Source organism: Hylobates moloch, unplaced genomic scaffold (assembly GCF_009828535.3).
Source record: "Hylobates moloch isolate HMO894 unplaced genomic scaffold, HMol_V3 SCAFFOLD_10, whole genome shotgun sequence".
Taxonomy (NCBI): Eukaryota; Metazoa; Chordata; class Mammalia; order Primates; family Hylobatidae; genus Hylobates; species Hylobates moloch.
The window spans coordinates 25,791,359-25,813,836 of NW_026652285.1; the positions used below are offsets into that span (position 1 = coordinate 25,791,359).

At 54.2% G+C, this 22,478-nt stretch overlaps 3 protein-coding genes across 3 annotated transcripts in view; 1 reads left to right on the forward strand and 2 right to left on the reverse strand.

The window, feature by feature from the left end:
* Positions 1-253: 253 nt before the first annotated feature.
* KAT2A (lysine acetyltransferase 2A) lies at positions 254-8,220 on the reverse strand. The gene is made up of 18 exons (XM_032163643.2): positions 7,819-8,220; positions 7,559-7,682; positions 7,077-7,222; positions 6,882-6,971; positions 6,387-6,568; positions 6,095-6,286; positions 5,153-5,259; positions 4,841-4,951; positions 4,612-4,748; positions 4,322-4,530; positions 3,969-4,095; positions 2,661-2,771; positions 2,039-2,182; positions 1,636-1,750; positions 1,504-1,540; positions 1,361-1,424; positions 1,142-1,226; positions 254-984 (listed from the first exon to the last, which is right to left on the reverse strand). Exons 1-18 carry the CDS (start codon positions 8,155-8,157, stop codon positions 791-793), a joined length of 2,514 nt encoding a protein of 837 aa, XP_032019534.1. The 5' UTR covers positions 8,158-8,220; the 3' UTR covers positions 254-790.
* Positions 8,221-9,662: 1,442 nt separating this feature from the next.
* Positions 9,663-10,188, forward strand: HSPB9 (heat shock protein family B (small) member 9). Its single transcript, XM_032163644.2, has one exon. The coding sequence runs from the start codon at positions 9,714-9,716 to the stop codon at positions 10,164-10,166; it is 453 nt and encodes a 150-aa protein (XP_032019535.1). The 5' UTR covers positions 9,663-9,713; the 3' UTR covers positions 10,167-10,188.
* A 1,305-nt stretch (positions 10,189-11,493) lies between these two features.
* RAB5C (RAB5C, member RAS oncogene family) overlaps positions 11,494-22,478 on the reverse strand; it is a 29,345-nt gene continuing 18,360 nt past the window's right edge. Inside the window, exons 2-6 of the mRNA XM_032163645.2 lie at positions 16,710-16,963; positions 15,018-15,169; positions 14,630-14,752; positions 13,260-13,353; positions 11,494-12,415 (exon numbers count right to left, since the gene is read on the reverse strand). Coding sequence (XP_032019536.1) covers positions 12,300-12,415; positions 13,260-13,353; positions 14,630-14,752; positions 15,018-15,169; positions 16,710-16,875 — 651 coding nt within the window. The 5' untranslated portion in view covers positions 16,876-16,963 and the 3' untranslated portion in view covers positions 11,494-12,299. The remainder of the gene's footprint in view (positions 12,416-13,259; positions 13,354-14,629; positions 14,753-15,017; positions 15,170-16,709; positions 16,964-22,478) is intronic.

Here is a 22,478-nt window from a genome sequence, read left to right on the forward strand (position 1 = left end):
AGTCAGTTGTAACCACGTCCACCCAGGTTAAAGTTAAGGCAAGAGGTTCTGACCCCTGCTGCCCTGGCATCTGGATCAGGAGCAGCCTGGAGGAGGGAGAGGTGGGGGGCTGCAGCCAGGTAGGACCCATCACCCCAGGAGCACAGGACCAGGCCTGAGGCTTGCTGGGGAGAGCAGCCTCCAGTTTGCAAGAGGTCCCTGGGGGCCAAGGTGAGCCTCCTAAGGCTGGGACTATACCAAAGAAACAATCACACAGAGACATAAAAAGCTTTATTATTCCCTCTAAGGGATTAATGCCAGGGAATGAATGGTCCCCATACCCCCCACCCCTGGGGGAGACTGACAGAACAGTGCTGGACAAGGCATGGCCCCCTCCAGTTTGGGCTGAACTTCCAACCCCTGAAGCCATCACTCAAGCTAAAATGAGCAGTCCTGGTCCTCAGGGAAACAGCCACCTGGGCCAGGCCCAGGAATCCAAGCCTCCAAAGCTCTTGGGGACCAGGTCTGGGGGCCACCACGGCTGGGCAAGGTTCATCCCTGGCCACCAGCCACTCTAGAGGGGCTGGGCCCCAACCCAGGAGACCTCTCACACACAGTGAAGGCTGGGACAGAGCTGCACGCTTGGGGGTGCCTGAAGGTCCAGAAAGAGCTGCAGGATCAGGGGCCAGAGGACCCTTGGCTGGAGTGTCTCAAGCTGAGTCGGGTCCGTGGGGCCAGGGCACCCCCTAAGGATCAGATCAGAATCCGAGGTGGAGACATTCCAGGTCAGGGCTGTGGCCCAAAGATGGGCCTACTTGTCAATGAGCCCTCCCTCCTTGAGCTTGAAGTAGAAGAACTTCTCCAGGGCGCTGGCACAGCGGCAATATTCGCTGTCCGGGGGGTTGTACTCGCGACAGTTGGCGATGACCCGCTGCAGGTCGGCCACAAAGAGTTTCCGGGTCACGTAGTAGCGGCTTCGCAGACGCTCAGTCATGGTCTTCAGGTCTGCGGCAGCGGGAGACGGAGCACAGCTTTAAGAGGCTGAGGACCACGGCAGGGCTGTCCACTGGGGTGGGCCCCATGGGGCTGCAGGGCGCAGTGAGGGCAGGAGCAGGTGTGGGGACAGAAGAGGAGGGGAGGGGATGGAATGGAAGGTCCTCACCAATGGGGAAGCGGATGACCTCGTAGTAGTCAGGGGCCTCCGACTTCTTCACAGGCTCCATGAAGGGCCAGGCACTGGGGTGCGACTGGAGAGAAGAGCCGAGCTGGGGACAGCCCTGCTGCGCCCACGCCAGCCCAAGACCACCACCCACCCTACACTGCATCAAGAGGCCACAGCCACTGGTGCAGGGGCCCTGGAAAGGAAACCTGGTCTCCCCACCTTGATTTGGGCCAGCAGGTTTTTGAGGGTTGTGTAGAGCTGGTCGGGGTCCTTCAGCTCCTTCCTGGGGCGAGAGACACCAAGTCTGAGGCTCCAAGTCCTTCTGCCCCACCCCCAACCCGGCTCCTTTGACAAACACTCACCCCTTCTCCTTCCCCAATGGCTTCCAGCCCGTCTCTCCTGCAAAGTGGGAAGTGGGAGAATGTCTCTAAGAATGCCGGTCCACACCTCAAGCAGCTTGCCCCCACTACCCTGCAACTGAGACCTCTGCTTACGAATGCCGGGAACGCTCTCCACAGGGATCTGCCTCACGCCCTCCTTGAAGCAGCTGAGCCCTGGGTAGACCTTGCGGATCTGGGCCTGTTTGCGCTCAATCAGCTTCTTGATGATCTGAGGGAAGGAAGGGACTGAGGGGCCAACTCCAGCCCCAGCAACAACCCCTCCCAGGGCCACAGTCAGAGCCACCGGCTGCACCCACCCAGCTGCAACGCCACCTAATCCAGCACCTCCCCTCATAACTTCCCCAAGGGAGCAGAGCAAGAACCAAGATCCTGGCCTGTCCCCTCCTCACTCACACACATACACGCAGGTACATGTAGAACAGGTCTACACACGTGTGCTCGCCCTCTGCATGCCCATTCATGAAAAATCCCACAGATGCGCACGTGCGCACACCACCTCTTTCTGCTTCTTGATGATGTGGGACAGCTCCGTGTAGGGGATGCGGGGATTCAGCTCACACTCCATCAGCGTCGCTCCCTCGTAGTCCTTGATGTAGCCCAGGTAGCGGCTCTTGGGCACCTTGATGTCCTTGGAGAAACCCTGGGGGGTGGAGGGTCATGACCCAGTCCATCCATAAGTATTTCCCAACTTCTGTAGTCCCTCCCCTGGGAGCACCAGAGGGGTGGCACATGCCATGTGCCACCTCCTGCTCCTGAACCTCTTCCTGGGGCACTGTGAGGGTTCAAACTGTCCCTGGAAAGGTCCCAGGTCGGCTGCCCACTCCTGACTCATCGAAGAGCCCCCCAGTTCCTCCAGCCTGCTCTACTGGCCCCCCAGTTCCTCCAGCTTGCTCTACTGGCCCCCCAGTTCCTCTGGCCTGCTCTACTGGCCCCACAGGCCCCCATTCTCCCCTGGGGCAGTGGCAGCAGAGGAAAGAAGATAGGCAGGGAGACTTTCCTGGCAGGTGTCAGGTGAAGTAGGGGACGCAAAGGGACTCCTACTCCACCCACAGAGGGGCTGGACGGAATGACCCCAGGCTCCAGGCAAAGCACCGGTGTGGGACAAGGCTACGGGTCACCTGCTTTTTGAAGTAGCCGATGGCGTACTCGTCGGCGTAGGTGAGGAAGTAGAGAATGTTGTGCTTGATGTGATACTCCTTCAGGTGGTTCATCAGGTGGGTCCCATAACCCTGTGGGGGAGGGGAGCAGGACTCACCAGGAGCTGAGGATGGGCCTGGTGCTGGAGAGGTCTCAGAGACCAGAGAGGAGCGGGTAGATTGGAAAGGAGGTAGGGAGAGCGAGAGCATCCAGGCAAAGAGGAAGAAAGGCAGCTGACAGAGGAAGGGGAGCTTATGGGGAGAAAGTGAAGGGTCCGGGCTTTCTAAGCTCACTCTGGGCCAGGTGCAGTGCTTCCTGTTTTACAGACCTATTCTCAAATTAACCCCAGAGGTGAGTATTACCACCTTTATTTTACAGAAGAGAAAACCGAAACTCAGCTACGTTAGGAAATGTGTTCAAGGTCAGGCTGCCAGCCGTGGCAGGGCCGGGTCCAAACCCAACACAGGCCACTGATTCCCAGTCCCTGGGCCTCAGAGTTGGAAGAAGAGGGAGGGGGAGTCACCAGAGGCCTGAGCAGCAGGAGCAATGCCTCCCACACATCAGGCCAAGATGCACCACGCACATCTGAGGTATGCAACACACAGAGCCAGAGACCCTATGAGTGGGTCTGTTTTAACAAAAGACAGAAGCCAAGACTATCAGCATAGGGCTGCTGTAATAATGATTAGTTCAGCTGGGCACGGTGGCTCATGCCTGTAATCCCAGCACTTTGGGAGGCCGAGGCGGGTGAATCACTTGAGGTCAGGAGTTGGAGACCAGCCTGGGTGAAACCCTGCAACATGGTGAAACCGTCTCTACTAAAATACAAAAGTTAGCCAGATGTAGTGGTGCGTGCCTGTGGTCCCAGCTACTTGGGAGGCCGAGGCAGGAGTATCACTGGAACCTGGGAGGTCGAGGCTGCAGTGAGCCCTGATCATGCCTCTGCACTGCAGCCTGGGTGAGAGAGACCCTGTTTCAAAAAAATAAACAAAAAATAAAAAGTAAAGTAATTAATTCCCCCATGTATGTAAATGTTCTTGTGATGAAAAAAACCCAAGTCCACAGGTCCACCAAAGTGTGGCTGCTGCTTGGGCTCAGTCTGTCAACAGGTGGTTTCCTAATCCACAGTTATCAAAGTACGGCTGCCACCTTGTGGGGATGTGAGGAACGGGCCACTAACTAAGAGAAGAGCAAGGGGCTGGTGCATCCCACACATCCCGCTGCTCCGAACTGGCCCAAACTCAGGAGTGAGCCATGGGCTGGGGCTGGGGCCGGGGAGCCGCGCTCACCTTGACCTGCTCATTTGAGGTGACAGCACAGAAGACAATCTCCGTGAAGCCCTGGGTGGGAAACATGCGGAAGCAGATGCCACCGATGACCCGCCCGTCCTTGATCAAGGCCAGAGTCTTGTGCTTCCTAAGAGAGAGGGGGGCATGTCACAGCCCCTGACCATCCCCTTCAGGTCCCCAGAGCCCTGGAAGTCTGAGCTGTAGTCAGGGTTGGGCAGTGAGAAGTAAGAATGCTCAAAGGTTGAACCTCAGAAGTGGGGAGCAGGGGATCCCCAATTTTGAGGAGTGAAGAGGCCGAGGAGGAAGGGACCTGGGTGTGCTGCCCTGGGGGAGGGGCTCTCTGGGGGACGCACGGGTCAAAGACGAGGCGGGCGATATACTCCTTAGGCATGCGTGGCAGCTGGTGAGAAAAGACATTCTGCAGCCCCACGAGCCACAGCAACACCCGCCGGTTGGCCTTAGGCGTCAGCGAGTTGCCGATGACATGGAACTCGATGATGCCGCGGCGCTCCTCCAGGCGGGCTGTCTCATCCCGGGCCGCATTGGCCGAAAGCAGGCTCGTCTGGGCACAGAAGAGGGGTGGTGAGCCGGGGTCTCAGGTTGGCAGGGGTCCCCCAACTGGTCAGCAGGTCGGGCTGCCCACCTCAGGCCCCAGCATGGCAGCAGGGTCAGTGATGGTCAGCATGACCTCATTGACCAGCTCCATGGGGATGTCACCCATCACACGGAGCCGCTTGGCATCCTCCAGGGTCAGGTTCTCCGGGAGCTTCCTCTTCTCGCCTATTGGGGAGGCAGGCAAGGTTGCTCAGGATCAGTAAAAAAGGTTTGGGAAGGAGTGAATGAGGGTCAGAGGTCAGGGGTCAAGTATCCACCTGGCATAGGCTCGGCCCCTGCAGAATCCAGACTCAGGGAGCTGTTGCTGCCCCCACCCATGCTGGGGCTGAAGATGGGGGTGCTGGGAACAACCGCTGCACTGACTGAAGCTGAGGAGAGAGAGAGAGAGTCAGGGACGGGGGGCTGAAGCTGAGGAGAGAGAGAGAGAAGTCAGGGACTGGGGGCTGAAGCCGGTGGCAGGTCTCTCAGTGGGATCCAGGGCCTCCGGCCCAGCTGAGCTCTCTTCCACCCAGGAGGCTTAGCTCAGCCAGGCAGGCCAGACACCCTACAGAGCGTACCATAGCACTTACCTGGCCGGGGCACCAGCTGTGTCCCCTCTGAGGGTGGCATGGTGAAGCCTGACTCCCAGATTGGAGAGTTTGCCCCATAGATCTCCTCCTCCAGCATGGACAGGAATCTGTAGGGAGGACACAGTCTGTCCCACAACTCTGTTCTCCAGGGTGCAGCCTGGGCCAGGCAACAGAGGGACTGGAGGCTGGTCAGAGACAGACCCTGCTCTTAGGGAACTGGGGACCTGAAAGAAGGGACAGCCCCTGTCTTCTGGGAGCCTCCAATTGAAGGTAAGAGGACAGGACACATCCAGGACAGAGATCAAAGAGGCTCAGTTTCACCATGCTGTGTGGCACAGGGAGACAGGTCTGAGCTGATGTCATCCTGTGCTGTGTGGCCAGGCAGGGCACCTTGTCACCCTGAGTCCCCTCACTGCCCTCAGTATCAAAATGGGCTCAGACTCCACCCCATCTTGCCATTTCTTGTTCCCACCTGATGGCAGGGGGCACTAGAGAGCCAGAATTAGTCAGTAGGGTTTTTTGAACAGGGGAGTTATGACCCATATTTTAAAAGGTGTGGCCGAACAGAAGAAAATGGTACAGAAAAGACCAGGAGTAGAAACTGGTTTCACTTCAAGCATAAGCTCTGGTTTCTTGGAGAGCTGTGCAGGGAAGGAGTCTGAGGCTGTGTCCAGGCCCCCATGGGAAACAATTAGTAACATCTACTGGGGCGTAGGGTGGGGTGGGGGCAGCGTTAGCTTGGGCTATGTACCTGCCATCCCCAGACTAGTACTAGCAAGTTGCTTCTGGGCCATGGGCAAGTCTGCCAGGTAGACGCCCAGATCCCAGAAGGCCCATGGAGGGAGAGGAGGGACCAATCCAGGAAGCCTTCCTGGAAAAAAGGGGACAACAGGGAGGATGTGAACTTGGGGCCAAATCCTGATAGGCCAGAAGGAGCCTTACTTGGGGAAGTGAGTGAGGATGAGGGTCCTCTTCTCGGGCACCAATTTGTCCTTCTCCACTCGGAACTTTTCCAGCAGCTGCCGGCGGGTAACGGTGAAAATGGACCGGAGAAGGCTTCGCCCAAAGACGTGAGTGGTTTCGTAGCGGGGGAGGCTATCACAGCTCTGGGGCACGTGGCAGTAACAGAGCCATCTGGAGTAGGGGGTCAAGGGGGAGACAGGTGAGGGCGGAACCCACTGAACCCAGGCTGGGCCTGCAAGCCTCCCCCGAAGCTGCCCCTGGCTGGGCCTACCTGGTGTAATTGACCTTGTAGGTAGCCACGTCCTCAGCCTGAGACCTCTGCCGAAACTGGGCAGGTGTCTCAAGCTTCCAGTAGTTAAGGCAGAGCAAGAACATCTTTGAGAGCTCGAACATTGTCTGCCGCTCCCGGGGAGCCAGGTGACTAAACTTGTACTGCACAAAGTTCAGCACACCCTGAGATGGGGTGGGTGGGGAATAAAACCAGGAATGAGGTGTGAGCAGCCCGCAGGGCCTTTTTAGACAAAGGAAGATGCTCCCTGAGGCCAGGGACAAGGTTCTCCTTCTCCTCTCTCTCTCCCGTGCTCTCTATAGAAAAGCTCTGCTCCCTCCCTACCACCATGCCCACCCTGAGGTTAGCACAAAACACCCTCCCTTCTCTGAACCTCCCCCCTGTTCTCAGCTTGAGGAGGATGGAGAACACAGGCTCCCCACTCCCCCAAGCTGTCCCCAATTCTCCTATCCGCTATCTCCAATTCCCCTATCTCACCTGCTCAATATTAGGTTTCTCAAATGGAGGGCTGCCCAGGGACCCCTCCACCACGGGCCGGGTCATCTGCAGGATGCATTTCCGCAGTAGCTAGAGAGAAGAGGAAGGGGGCATAGAGGGGAGTGGGGCAGAGCTGCAGACAACCCCTCAAGGCCCCACCTCCTTCACTCACACCCTCCTTTAGTGGAAGCTCACCTTGAAGAGGTAGAAATAGACCTGTTTGGTGTCTGTGTCCTCCTCCTTGTGAACAGACATGAAGAGATTCTCCACATCCACCACCATCCCCAACAGTCGGTTTATCTCATCCTCTGACACATTCTCCAAGTGGGATACGTGGTCAGCTGCAAGACAGATGGCAGAGTTAGGAAAAACTGCTAGAAGAAATCAACAAGGCTTCTTGACCCTCTTCACAGCCAAGCAAGATACACACTCTGTTCCTCCAACCAGTGTGACCAACAGTGAGACTGACTGCTCCGATATCAACCGTTCGGTTGCCTGGGCCTGTTCTGGGCTGAGAGATTTCCTTTCTCCTCCCTTGGTGTATACACACTCCCCAACCCAATCCCTCCTTCGAGGCATCTTTGATTTTTTCAGAGATGAAGCTTTGTGGCACTTGTCACCCTGTCCAAGCAGGACCCAGCACCTGCCCCCAGCTCCAAGGGCGCTGCCTGCCTTACCCAAGGGGTGCTCACAACTGCGGCACAGCTCACTCAGGTTGGCAGCTGGCTGCTGCAGATCCATGCGGGGTGCAGTGGGGGGCTTGGGGTTTTTCCAGCCATTACACTTACAGGTTTCATTGGCCTGGAGGCGGAAGGATCAGTCAATGACCTATACCTCTGGGGCAAGGGCCGCTCCGCAGCCAGAGCTTTGACCCCATTCCCACCCGAGCCCTGGGATGCCCCAAGCCCCGCCCCTTCACCCCAGGCCCCGCCCCCACCTTGCAAGCCGAGAAGACCCCTAGCTTCTCAAGCTTCTTGGCGCGCGGCAGCCCCCGGACTTGCGCCTTCCTCTGGCTGGCGCGCTGCTGCTGGCTCAGGCCAGGTCGAGCCGGATCCCCCCCGCTCCCGGCCCCCCCACTTCCTACCCCGGGCCCCCCAGTCCCTGTGCTGCTGGCTGGGGCTGCAGCTGGGGCAGGGGCTGGTGCCGGGGTGGGAGTCGGAGTCGAGGCTGAAGCCGGGCTGGGTGCAGGAGTCGGAGTTGGGGCAGGGGCTGGGGACTGAAGGGGCCGGGGCTGCGCAGCCGGGGCCGGGGTCGGGGCCTGGGAAGGTTCCGCCATGGCCTCCCCCGCAGCGGAGAGCGGCGCCGCGCTCCCAGCCCTAGGGCCGCATGGGCAACCGGCGCTCAGTGCGCAGGCGTTGCTGCGCGGCGCATGACGGGAGTTGTAGTCTTCCCGCCCCCCCCCCCCCCCCCCCCGCACCACTGCCTCCAGCTTCCAGACTTTTCTGTCCTGTCTCTTGGCCCCTGACAGCCAAATGAGGCTTGAGTGAAGGGCCCACATTGACCCTTCTTCACTTGTAATCTCTTTTAATGGAGGCCGGGAGAGTCACGATGGCTGTCCTCTTGGGGACAAGGAGTCTTGGGGAGAATCATGGGGTCTGCCTCTTTCCTGCGCCTCTCTCTCACTTAACCCCCTCCCCCAACTCCCGCACAGGCCCTGCCCCACGCGGCTCCGGACACCGAATTGCAGCTGCGGTAGAGATGAGACGTAGCAACAGTTCTGCAGTAGTGTGGTGGTGACCTGGGTGTATTCTCCTCCTGACATCCACCTGCACCTTTTTGTGTGCTTTTCAGTATGTATGTATTTAATAGTATCACTCAACAAAAAGGAGTTTATCAGGCCGGGTGGCTGGCTCACGCGGGAGGATCGCTTGAGCCCAGGAGTTCGAGACCAGGCTGGGCAACATAGGGAGACCCCCCCCCCATCTTTACAAAAAAATAAAAAATAAAGTTTATAGGCCGGGCGAGGTGGCTCGCGCCTGTAATCCCAGCACTTTGGGAGGCCGAGATGGGAGGATCGCTTGAGCCCAGGAGTTTCAGATTAACCTGGGCAACATAATGATACCGTCTCTTAAAAAAAAAAATTATCAAATAACAGCACCAGAGGCATAGCTGTGGTTATGATGGTCACCAAGAAGGCTACTGACGTGGAGGGTGAGGCAGAGGAGGGCTAGGCCTTTCTCTGTGCACTGGGAGCCACTCTCCTGAAGCCCCAACTGCGACTTCATCTTTGTGGCCCCAGAGCCCAGACCACAGCCTGCAGCACAGGAGGCCCCGGGGGGAATTAATGCAGCCGGAGAGACCAGTCCACCTCCTCGTGTCGCGTGTCCGCGTGGGGTTGTGGATGGTCAGGGAGAGGTAGGGTGGATGACCCAGGAAGGCCGCCCTCCCCTGGCTCTGTCTGGGAACAATCCTTGCCCCAGGCCTGGTCCTTAGAAGGCAAGACAGCCCCCTTCCAGCTGGGGGATCAATCTGCTGTTGGCTGCGCCAGGGTCTGGCTCCCTCGGGTCTGGCCTGGTCTGGTCGTGGATCCAGTTCCTTCACAGCTGCGGCCTCCCAGAGTCCATTAACGAAGGTGGGGAAGGGCGGAGAAAGGGTCAGAGTCTGGGATGAGAGCAGCTGCGGGCGCGCCAGGGCGCTGACAGTCTGGCTCTTGGAGGTAAGATGGGCGTGGCTGATCCCGAACTCCGCCTGCGTTTGCAGAAGTGAAGGGAACCGAGCGAGCGGAGCTGAGCTCGGCTAGGCCGCGCGAGGTCCCTCCTCTCCGGGCGTCCGTGCGCCTAGCTCTGCGCTCGGAGCCTCGCGCCCTTTGACAGCAGTTAGTCGCTGACTCGGATGCAGAGGGTCGGTAACACCTTCTCCAACGAGAGCCAGGTGGCATCCCGGTGTCCCAGCGTAGGCCTTGCTGAACTGAACCAGGTGGCCACAATGCCGGTGCGGCTGCTCAGGGATAGTCCAGCAGCTCAGGAGGACAATGACCATGCCAGAAACGGTTTCCAAATGAAGATGGATGCCCACGGCTTCGCCCCGGAGGAGCTGGTGGTGCAGGAGGATGGCCAATGGCTGATGGTGACCGGACAGCAGCAACTGGACGTCAGGGACCCGGAAAGGGTCAGTTACCGCATGTCACAGAAGGTGCACCGGAAAATGCTCCCGTCCAACCTGAATCCTACCGCCATGACCTGCTGCCTGACCCCCTCCGGGCAGCTGTGGGTCAGAGGCCAGTGTGTGGCGCTGGCTGTCCCTGAAGCCCAAACAGGACCGTCCCTGAGACTCAGGAGCCAGTAAACAAACGACGCGATGTGCAGCAGCCTTGGTGTCCGTTGTCTTTTCTGGGGATGGGAGTCAGAGTTAGAGGGACTGGAGGCACAGGGGGCAGGAAAGGCACCCTCAAGGTGGTGGTCCACCAAGAATCAGGCCTCTGCGGGCAGATCACTTGAGGCCAAGAGTTCGAGACCAGCCTGGCCAACATGGTGAAACCCCACCTCTACTAAAAACACAAAAATTAGGCGTGGTGGTGTGCGCCTGTAATCCCAGCTACTCCGGAGGCTGAGCAAGAGAATCGTTTGAACCTGGGAGGTGGAGGGAGGTTGCAGTGAGCCAAGATCCTGCCACTGCCCTCCAGCCTGAGCCACAGAGTGAGACTCTGTCTCAAAAAAAAAAAAAAATGGCTGGGTGTGGTGGCTCACGCCTGTAATCCCAGCACTTTGGGAGGCCAAGGCGGGTGGATCACTTGAGGCCAGGAGTTCTAGACAAGCCTGGCCAACATGGTGAAACCCTGTCTCTACTAAAAATACAAAAATTAGCAGGGCATGGTGGCGGGTGCCTGTAATCCCAGCTACTTGGGAGGCTAAGGCAGAAGAACCGCTTGAACCCAGGAGGTGGAGGCTGCAGTGAGTTGAGATCGCACCACTGCACTCCAGCCTGGGTAACACTCCGTCTAAAAAAAAAAAAAAAAAAAAAAAAAGAGGGAATCAGGCCTCTGTGGCCCTGGGAGAAATTGGAGGAGAGTGTGGCCCTAGCTGAGCAGCACCTCCAACAGGTAGCAGCAGAGAGCTGAGTGCCCAGACTTGATTCCAGAACCAGCAGAGAGCTGGACTGGGGCAACTTGGATGTGGTGTGTTGGGGGGGTGATGTGGACAGAGGTGGTGAGGAAAGCCAGGGGCTACAGTCTTGGCCTTAAGACCAGTCCAGCGTTCCAGGGGCTGTTGGGATTCCTTCCTCTTCAGGAAGAGAGACAGGATCCAGACCCTCTCACTAGTAAAGACCAACCAAAAAAACCCAGAGAGGTTGTTTCTGGTGTTTCAGAGACTAATGATCATCAAATACACACTGCATGTCACCCCAGTATGATCCAGTAGGTGGGGGAGGGGAAGGGAGGTGGAGAAGTGAACACGGGCCCTGAAACTTCAAACTTGGTCAGCCCAGGTCAGCTACCTCATCGGAGCTGCTAACAGTAAGAGCCTCTTTCTCTTGGTTACCATGACCACCAGCATCCCCTCATATTAGAGGGGAAGATTTTGTTTAACAAGATTCAGTGGTTCATTTTAAATCAACTTCAACTACAGAGGGCATTGTCTGATAAACTGCCAGAGAAAGACAAGGAAGACAATTGTGAGGTCGATCGATCGGCTGACTATATTGACAAGATACTGATTGGTTACATGTTGAAGAAAACATACAATACAAAATACAGAAAAAGTTGGTTCCGTCCCCTCCCACTCCCCCCCTTACCCACCCACCCCCAAATACTCATCATCATGATTTGGTCAGAACAGGGCTCAGAGCCAGAGGTCGGGGTGACCGAGGGTGGAGGGGTTGTGGGCAATGGGTTCGTGGCTGTCACAATAATGCTGTGATAATGCTGTGGTTTCCCAGCAGGGAGTTGGGGGCGGGGAGGGGGCTGCAGCCTGATGAGAGCCAGCTGAAGGAAGAGCTGCCTCTCCCTTCCTAAGCCCCTTCCCAAGGTCTGCCCCACCGCCCAAACCCAAGACCACTCCGAACAAGGTGAGGATGTGGATGCTCTTGCTGGGTCCGCTGTTCCGCAGGAGGGAAAGAAAGGGTAGCTGCACTGACCCCACTGTCCCCATATACAAGGGTGGAGGGACAAGAGCATGTGGCTACTCCCAGCAAGGGAAAATGGGAGAGCAGTAGAAAGGGGACGAAGTGGGAAGAGCAGAAGATCATATATATTAAAAAAGTGACTTAAGACTTAAAATTGAATTAGTATTTGTACAGAAAGGTGCAGGTGGAATGACTCACTCCGGCCTATGATCAAAATTATATGGAGAAATCATGGTGGACCCCTCCCCCTGCCCCCCCAAGTGGTGGCCCGAGTCGTTAAGTGCGATTGGTTAGAGTGGATTCCAGTCGGGTCCTTCAGGCGGAGGAGGCGGGGGCAGCGGGCAGGCAAGGGGGGGCTCAGTTGCTGCAGCACTGGCTCCGGCTGGCTGGGTTGTTCTCCTGGAGGTCCACACCTCGGTTTCGGCCTGGAGCACCAGTTGCATTCTGGGGCTCATTCTTGGGAAGCTTCTTAGCTGTTTGGGAGGGGGAAAAGTGCATTTGTTGGGAGTACCCCAATAACTCTCCCAGTTCCACTGGAGCAGATTCTGGCCTTTACACCCAGTCAGTGATAACTCACATATTGAGGGCTTCTATGTGTCAGGTGCATTCTGAGTGTTTTCAGGAAACTGCAGCCAAGAAAGGTTAAATAACTTGCCCAAGACTACAGAGCTAATGAGTGGTAGAGCCAGGATCTGCAACCCAGGAAGGAAGATTCCAGAGCCAAATGAACTAAAAACTCCTAGGCAGTGGGTAGGGGTAGTGATGGCAGGCTCTGAAATGGGTGGCAGGCTACAGGCTCAGAGAGTGAAATGTTGAGACTCTGGCCCAGGCTTCAGGAACTTCTCGGGTGAACAACCAACATCTACATCTGGGAGTCAGGTGACGATGAAAACAATTTTATCAGAAGGTTAAAAGTGGTGAAGGGGGCCGGGCACAGTGGCTCACGCTCGTAATCCCAGCACTTTGGGAGGCCGAGGCAGGTGGATCACGAGGTCAGGAGATCGAGACCATCCTGGCTAACACTGTGAAACCCCGTCTCTACTAAAAATACAAAAAATTAGCTGGGCGTGGTGGTGGGCGCCTGTAGTCCCAGCTGCTCGAGAGGCTGAGGCAGGAGAATGGCGTGAACCCGGGGGGCGGAGCTTGCAGTGAGTCGAGATCACGCCACTGAACTCCAGCCTGGGGGACAGAGCGAGACTCCATCTCAAAAAAAAAAAAAAAAAGTGGTGAAGGGACCCCGCAGGCCCACTCTAGACCAGCAGACAGGTGATATGCCCTTGCTGTGGCGGAGAGAGGAGGGGAGGAGAAGCAACTAACCTATTGCCATGAAGATTTCGTTCACGTTCATTGCAGTCTTTGCTGATGTCTCCATGAACAGCAAACTGTTGTCGTCTGCATAGGCTTGGGCTTCCTGGTTTGGATGGAGGTGAGAGAAGGTGAGAGGGAAATGTTGGCAGGGGTCGGGGCCCAGGATACAAACCTTCCTTGTTCGAGCGCCTTATCATAATAGAGATCAGGGGACACACACAGGGGTTTTCAGGCCTAAGGCTGCCCTGATCTGGGTTTCCCCGTTCATGTATAGCACCTCTCGGCTCACAATCACTGGCAGATGTCTTACCCGGGTTTCCCTAGGTCCACCCTGCCTTCTTGCTCTTCAAAATCACTAGGAAATACTTCTAGAAAGTTAACCTACAAATACACTTACATGTTTGCACAAAAGCACAAAAGTATGTGGATGTCTACTGCAGCACTGTTTTCAGTCTTTTGCTATTATTAGGGATTGGTAAAAAATTATCATATACAGTATGTATAGCACACTGCCATCAATGTAAAGACAGGGATTAAAAAACACGTGCATATTTCTGGAAGGACAAGAAACTGGGGAAATTAGAAGAAGAGAAGTTGAGTTTCTAGGGTTAGCAGAGACTTAAGTATTTTTTTTTTCAATAAGTTTAATTAAAAAGTCAACTTACAAGAAAAGATAAGCAGAAGGCTAGTGATCCATACATACACACACCCCTACCGCCAAAGAAAGAGAACCAGGGAGAGACAGGTGACAGGCAATTCCTTTTAGGCCCATGTTTTATTCGTTTCTTTTTTTTTTTTTTTTGAGACAGGATCTTACTGTGTTGCCCAGGCTGGAGTGCGGTGGCACGACCACCGCTCACCGCAGCCTCAATCTCCTGGCCTCTAGTGATCCTCCCGCCTCAGCCTGCAGAGTATTGGGATTATAGGCGTGTGCCACCACACCTGGTTTTTTTTTTTTTTTCAAAGAGATGGGGCCTCACTCTTGCCCAGGCTGGAGTGCAGTGGCACAATCACTGCAGTCTTAAACTCCTGGGCTCAAGCAATCCTCCTGCCTCAGCCTCCTGAGCAGCTGAGACTACAGGTGCGTGCCACCAAGCCCAGCTAATTTTTAAATCTTTTGTAGAGACAGAGTCTTACTGTGTCGCCTAGGCTGGTCTCGAACTCCTGGCCTCAAGTGATCCTCCCACTCCAGCCTCCCAAGGCACTGGGATTACAGACAGGAGCCATGTTAGGCCCATGCCTGAGGCACAAGAGGACAGCAGATGGAAGCTTCCCTGTTGCCTCCTAGCATAGTCCTTCCCAAAGCCCCTGAGCAACCCAGGTGAGGCCGGTGGGAGCTGCTTACTCCACTCCTTCCCCCAAGTCTGTCATCTCCCCACCTGGAATTCCACGGCTCTCTTGCTGGCCAGGTCTGCCTTGTTACCCGCGAGTGCAATGACGATGTTGGGGCTGGCCTGCCTCTGTAGCTCCTTCACCCAGTTCTTGGCCCGTGCAAATGTATCCTGAGGAGACAGGGACAGAATGTCGAAGGGATAGAGAAGGCATTCTGCCCAGGGCCACCCATTAGAGACTCTCAAGCTGGCATAGCCAAATTATCTAAGACATTGCCTCCTAAAGATTATGATGCAATGTCCCCAAACAGGAAATCTGCCCACCCCCCACCCAGGAACAGAGGGTTAAGCGGCCTAAAATCGGGGCTCTGATAACCCAATCCCTGGGGCATTGAGAAGATGAAGGGCAGAGGAAGAGGCAAGGGGAAATCTTTACTGTGTTGGTGATGTCATAGACCACGATGGCAGCCTGGGCCCCCCGATAGTACATGGGGGCCAGGCTGTGATACCGCTCCTGTCCAGCTGTGTCCCAGATCTCAAACTTGACTGTTGTGTCATCCAGGCAGACAGTCTGTGTGAGGAAGGCCGCTGTAAGAGAGAAGGAGCGTCCATGGGCAAGAGCGAGTCGGAAGCCACCCCACACAATCCCACTGTTGCTTCTAGGCTCTGGCACTCAGAAGCCCACCACTGAGATGGGCACAGAGAACCCTCAACCCAGGAGCCAAAGCAGGCCTGAGTGGGGGGTGGAGTTTGGATTTTTATGTATGTGTCTGGGGTACAGGGTCTGCACAGGCTTTACAGACCCAGCCCAGGCAAGGGCAGGAGAAGGGATGCCTGCATGCACTGAGCCATCTCAGGACCACTCTCTGAAGAGGAACGCAGCAGGGGCAGGAGAGGGAAAGCCTAGGGGAAGCCTGACTCCAAGCACAGAAGGGTGAGCGCCCTCAGACCTCCTCCTCCCGCCACTCAGAGAACAGACCAGCTGGGGACCTCTCTACCCCTCAGTTTGCTCCAGCCCAGGGGTGTCACTGACCTTGGGTTTCCTGAGGACATTCTCACACACTTAGCTATGCTGGGGAAGTACACACTGTTCCACCACCAGGCTGAGGCTGGGTGGCCGGCTTCCCAACCACCCCTACCACCTCCAGGCACTCCAGCTAGCCACCGCCCCTAACTCTGACCCAGACCCGTTCCTGTATGGCCACCCTATGACCCGATCTTCAGTCACTAAGAGGTGACTCCTTAGACAGGGGAACGCAGGGTGCCTGTACACATGCTTCAAAGGAGGAGTCCAGAGCTGGGACAGCCAGCAAAAGGCCCCTTTGCCCTTGGACCCAGCAGAGAACCCGGGACAGCCATGTGTAGAAGCCTGCTTTCCTGGTCTACCCTCCCCCAGCTCACTGAGGGACCTGGGGCACTGCCTCACTTCCCCTCTCCAGCTCCTGACCCAAATGCTGAGGAGGCAGCAGGGAGACTGCTGACATGGCCCATTTTGTTTCCAGCTGCCTGGAAACCTCCTACCAACCAAGAGAGTAGAGAAAGGATGACTCAAGGCCAAGGCCAGCATTGGCCCCTGCCTCTTGATGTCTGTGTTAGCCATGGAGACAAGAGGCCGAGGCCAGACCCTCACTCACATCCTAAATGCTGACCACTGGAGAATCAACAGGCTGTGGGCTCCAGAAAGGGTAAAGTCAGCTTCAGAAACACCCACCTATCACCCAGCTCCGACTCACCAGGCTGTTCCTTCTTCTGGAAGTGGGAAAGGCCAGGGCACATGGACCACCCGTTATAGTAAGAAGGGGCCTCAAGATCCAGAGTCAGCCTCTCCCTCCATGAAGCCAGGGCAGTGAAAGTACCTTAGCCAAGGCCACACAAATCAAGAAGGGGCAGAAACAGGATGGGAAGCTAGCTTTCCACTCCCAGTGAATGCTTACTAGCAATGCTTGAGAGGACTCTGGCATGGAGATCGGTTGCTGGGCTCGATTCCGGGGCCCAGGTGAGGAAGTGGGGCTGCCACCACAGACGCATTTAGTCTCTAATGCAGGCAGGCAGCTTCCCATCTCCTCAAGGTCAAAGCATTTCTTTGGCAACCTTTAGGCCCCTCCCCGACTCCCTCATGCCCACTCACCTCCGATTGTGCTCTCCTGGTACTCGTGAAACTGTCCCTTGACAAAGCGGAGGACGAGGCTGGATTTGCCTACCGCAGACTCCCCCAGCAGAACCAGCTTAAATTGACAGATCTTGTTCCCAGCAGCTGGTCCATTGGGTCGTGCTGCGCCTCCCCGACCCGCCATTGCCCGTCCAGCTGTAGTGGTCCAGAGAGCGTGCGGGTGGGGACTGGTGCTATGCAAAGAGGCACTTAGTGGGGAGGGGGACCTCCAACTGTAAGGGAGAAATGAGAAGTACTGGGTTAGTTCAGAGGCCGTCACCCGCTGTGTCCTTCTTAAATTACAGATCTTTCCCTCTGGCCTCGCTGAAGACCTAGCCGACTGCTTCCCCTCACCTCACCTCCCTGCCCTCCCCACTAGAGGTCAGGAGGCCTCACTGGGCTACACTAGACGTCTACTGGCTCTACCACCATCTGAGCCGTAAACAGGAGAATGGTCTCCCAACTTCAGGCTCATGGTTCTGAGCAAACACATTGACTTCTGGATCCCAAATATGTACATTCACCTACAAATAAACACACACAGGTGATGAATCAATGTGTGACAGCTTGGTGACAGTTAAGTCAACAGGCTCTTGGGGCAAAATTAAAAAAAAAAAAAAAAGCTCAGGAAGATACTAGGATTTAGATCAACAATGAAGTTCCAGTCTGGTAGCCAGGACCACAGTGGTGAGGCAGACAGGGGCCCAGGAGGTCCTGGTAGAAAGCTCCTCGGAGAAGGTGCTTGGCCAACCTCGTGGGCATTCAGGGACCAGGGCCTGGCCAGCACAAGTTGTTATTAACATAGCCATTTTTCTCCTGCCACCTTCAGAAGGACTGACTGACTTTCAGTCTAGGGCTGGATTGTGTGCCTCTGTGCACCAGAATCAAAGTAATGTTTCACTCTCTCATCCTGAGCCTTCTTCCCTAGTTCTCTCATTTTTGATGGGACAAAATCTCCCACCCATTAAAAAACAAAACACACACAGAAACAAACACATAGCGAAACACACACCGATACACACACACACACACACCGAAACAAATACACACTGAAACACACACACACAGAAACACATGCCAAAACACACACAGAAATACACACCAAAACAGACACCAAAACAAAACACACACCGAAACAAACACACACAGAAACACAAACCAAAGTCAGAGCTCTGCCGCAGTCAGCACAGCTACCAACTTTCCCCTTTTCAATAGAGACCTCAGTTCCATTCTCTACTGGCAGAGATGGGGTGATGGACAGAAGAGGCAGGAGATGTGGGAGGGCAGAGACCAAGTCCTGCACCCCCAACAGCTGGTGTTCCAGCCTCGACATCTGAATCAATTGGTTAGTGACAGCTTCAGAGGCTCAACTTTTTGTTTTTGGTAAGTTTTGGAATTGCAGACACATAAGGAGCCTATCTCTAGAAGCCTCTAGAAGACATAAGTGGATGTCTTCATCAGACATATACATCTGATGTCAACAGACATCAGGATATATACAGAATGTTTTACAAACAGGTCCTGTGAGTAGGTAGTAAGTACTGAACACTGTTCAGTGTTTGAACCTGGGTTGGAAAGAAAAGGTTTTTATTAGGCTGCCCTTTGCATAATGGAGTCTAAGATCCCAGGGAAAGCCCTGATCTGCCCCTGAGCAAGGGAAGTACATTCCCTCATGGTCAAGGGACAGCAATGTGGATGAACAGGAGGTGTCTGTGGGAAGCAAATGGTCCACACTCATGCAAGAAGCTGACAGCAAAGGGTTGTTTTGTTCAACCTCAAATCGTTTTCCACATCCAAGTTCTCCCAGCAACCCATTTAAAAAGTGAGCTTCAGGAAGAATGATTCACTAGCCAGAAACAACAGTTTCCTTTCTGGACAGAACCAAAGGAAAAGAGGTTTGAAATGGGGCCCACCTCTTCCCCAAAAGTACAAGAAAGGAAGTACGGGGTGGTGGGTCTCAATCAGCAACCAGAAATACTATGTAAATATTTCAAAGTTATGCCATTTCAATATTTCATAGTTTAAGACGCTTTCTCATTTCACCCCAGTCAATGAAGAGACAAGGTCTGTGCTTTCTGCTTCTTAGAGGTGCCTTCCTCACAGTGCCTATGTGCATACTAGGAACTCAGAGTGCTGACTGAAGGAAATAATTTTTTTTTTTTTAAAGAAACAAGGTCTCACTGTGTTGCCCAGGCTGGAGTGCAGTGGTGTGATCACAGCTCACTGCAGCTTCCAAGACCCTACTGCCTCAGCCTCCCAGCAGGTATACACCACCACACCCAGCTAATTAAAATTTTCTTTCTTTCTTTTTTTTTTTTTGCAGAGATGGAGTCTCACTGTGTTGTCCAGGCTGGTCTTCAACTCCTGGCCTTAAGCAACCCTCCCGCCTCAGCTTCCCAATTGCACAACCATTATCTCCTTCAAGCTTTACGACAACCTCCATTTTTCAGATAGATAATTTAACATGCATATATTAAATGTCCTGCTCATGGTCACCCAGCTTACAGGTGACAGAACCCCCCCAGACCCACCACGGACACGATGCCATCCTCCCTGCTGTGGAAGAACAACGGAGGCAGTGCCTGCCCTATGTTTGGTTTAGGGCCGCTAGGTGAATGAAACTCTCTTTTTTGTGGCAGCAACTTTGCTGGTCCAGGAAGGTCTAGCTCTAGCTGGCTCTAGCAACAGTCACAGTAATCTTGCAGTTTCTGAGTGCCCTCAACAGTTGGAGGAGCCGCCCAGAGTCAGGCAGGGCGACAGCAACAGAGGGAAAACCACAGTGGAATTACAAGTTGGTTATTACCATGAATCCACGTGACACAGAGTCTTGGCTGAGCAACAGTCTGTGGCTGGGGCACTGGAGGAGGAGGTATGAATGGACTGGGAGATGGTAATAGAAAACCAAGTCTCTGATTCCAAAAAAACCAAAGCAGCTGGTGCTTAGGGTACCGGGCTGGGGAGTAACCAGCACCTACAGGTCGAGAGAAATACAGGTAACAGATCTAAGTCTTGTCACTACCAAACCACAGGGTTAGAGGGACAGAATGTGATCTTTAAAAACAAGCCAGAGGGGAGACAAATAACTCTCCTGCAGTGGTTCTCAACGGTGTCTGTACATTGAAGTCATCTGTGCAGCCAGCCCCTCGAGATTCCCATGAAGGTTTGGTGCAGAGCCCAGCATCTGCAGGTGCCACTGAAGCACAGCCAGGGCTAGAGCATCTGGCAGAAGAGTGAGCACAGGCACTGGCTTTCGGCACCACAGATATGACTGTCTCCTGCCACTTCTGAATCACTTTGTAGAAGCCACCTGAGCTGAGCCTCAGCGTTCTCATCACTAATATGGGGCACACCAGGGTTAATGGCAGTGTTTGCCAGCTGTCTCACACACATCATGTTGAGTAAACAGTAGCTAAGAGTACTGACACGGTTATTTGTAACACTTTCTCCAAGACTATTGGTGAACAGACTCTGGCCATCCCAATGGACTAAGACAGGCTCTCCCTGGCATAAACTAGCTGGTGACATGTTCTGCCTGGTCACTGATCCTGCCTTCCAGAGATACCTGAGCAGGCACACCCAGCACTTTTTATGGTCTGTTGCCTCGTGGTTTTCCTGGCCCTGCTTGGTGATCAAATGAGCAGTGGTGTCTAACCTTTGCAGTCAATAAAGCCCAAGGAAGCCAATTTTGCTAGGAAGGGCGCACGGAGGTATGAGGGTGTCTAAGCCAGGGGAAGGCCAGACCGAGAGCTCCAGGAAACATTATACCCTCTCCTCCCAAGCCTGGGAAACTGAAGACATAGTAGGTAGTAAAGGTGAATGCATTCACTGAGCTGTCCTGCTTCCCAGGAATGGGTGTCTTACTGGCAATCTTTCCTTTTGAACCCCTGGCAAAAATTATCCACTTGTGCAGTCCAGGTGATGGAATTATAACCAAAACTGACATGGTTTTCAAAGTCGTCTTGGAGACAAAAATCAAATTCTCCATAAGAGCTAAAGTTACAGTCAAAGTTGATTTTTTTTAATTAGCCAACGTGGTAGTACACACCTGTAATCCCAGCTACTTGGGAGGCTGAGGCACAAGAATTGCCTGAACCCAGGAAGCAGAGATTGCAGTGAGCTGAGATCGTGCCATTGCACTCCAGCTTGGGGCAAAAGAGTGAGACTCTGTCTCAAAAAAAAAAAAAAAAAAAAGTTGGCTTTTTTTCACGAGTACGATGGCAGTGCTGGAGCTTCAGATCTAGGGAGAAAGATTCTCCTTGCCATGGACCCAACATCCAAATCAGAACCCTGGCTTGTTCAGAGGCCACTAAGAACAAGCACCAGTCCCAACCTCATGTCTTCCACAGGAAAGGGGAGAGAATGTATAAGGACTTGGAGTCACACTATTTTCCTATTAATACAATGCACATGAAAGGGCAGAAGGGATCTAAGCTCCTAAACACCCCGGCCCTGTGCACAGGCACTTCTGGGCCAAGGATGGGAGAGACAGAGAAAGGAAAATGGGACACTGTTCTTCCCTGCTCCGGGGTTCCCTGTGCTCTGGACACTACAGGTCAGTGGGTCTCGAATTCTTTTTTTTTTTTTTTTTTTGAGACAGAATCTCACTCTGTCACCCAGGCTGGAGTGCAGTGGCATGATCTCTGCTCACTGCAACCTCTGCCACCCAGGCTCAAGCGATTCTAATGCCTCAGCTTCTAGGAGTAGCTGGAACTATAGGTATACGTCATTATACCTGGCTAAATTTTTGTGTATTTTTTGTAGCGACAGGGTTTCACCACGTTGGCCAGGCTGGTATCAAACTCCTGGCCTCAAGTGATCCATCTGCCTCAACCTCCAAAAGTGCTGGGATTACAGGTGTGAGCCACCTGTAATTTTTTTTTTTTTTTTTTTGAGATAGAGTCTCACTGTTGCCCAGGCTAAAGCAGTGGTGCAATCATGGTTCACTGCAGCCTTGACCTCCCAGGCTCAAGCGATCCTTCTATTTCAGCCTCCAGTCAAACTCTTTTTCACCAGAATCACCCAGGGCCTTTAGAAAATACCCTGACCAACTGAATTAGAATCTCTAGAGGTGGAGTCCAGAAATCAGTATTTTAAAAATAAGTTCCCAGTGATTTTAAGCAGTTGATCGAAGCACAAGAGCTACGGTTGATATAGGAAGGAGGGAGAAATCTAAGAGACAGAAAGGCACCCCCGATCAGTGCTGTGCACAACTCATAAGTGTGCACGTGTAAGTCCATGAATGTGGGAGGGGTCTTCAGCTTCACTCAGCAACTGGAGCCTTCTCCAAGACACTAGATGCTGCTGCAATTCCTCCCCCTAACCTCCCTTCGAAAGTTTCACCTTTCTCTCCTCTAAACCACGAAGTCACCCACTTCATATGTTTTGTCCTTCCTAGTAAAAGGATGAGCAATTCCAGCTGATGAGTGTCTCTTGTGCTTCCTGTTTGCTTTAGAGACTTCCTCTAGCTGAGAGTCCTGGCACAGCCTGGAGAGCAAGCTGATTAGGGAAACCAATCGGACTGTTGACCGGGGGGGGGTGTAGAGACTAGCTCACTCAAGGTTAGCTGGGTGGCCTGAGAACCAAGTGACCCCGCCCAGGGTCCCCTGGAGGTGCTTCTGACCAGTGACTCTTCAGCTACATTTTACCCCGGAAAAAGGCATTCCTGAATATTTAAACAAGAGTCCAACAAAACAAAACCAAAAAAACAACAGCAGAAAGGAGTTGTTAAAGAAAAGGGAGCAAGGGACA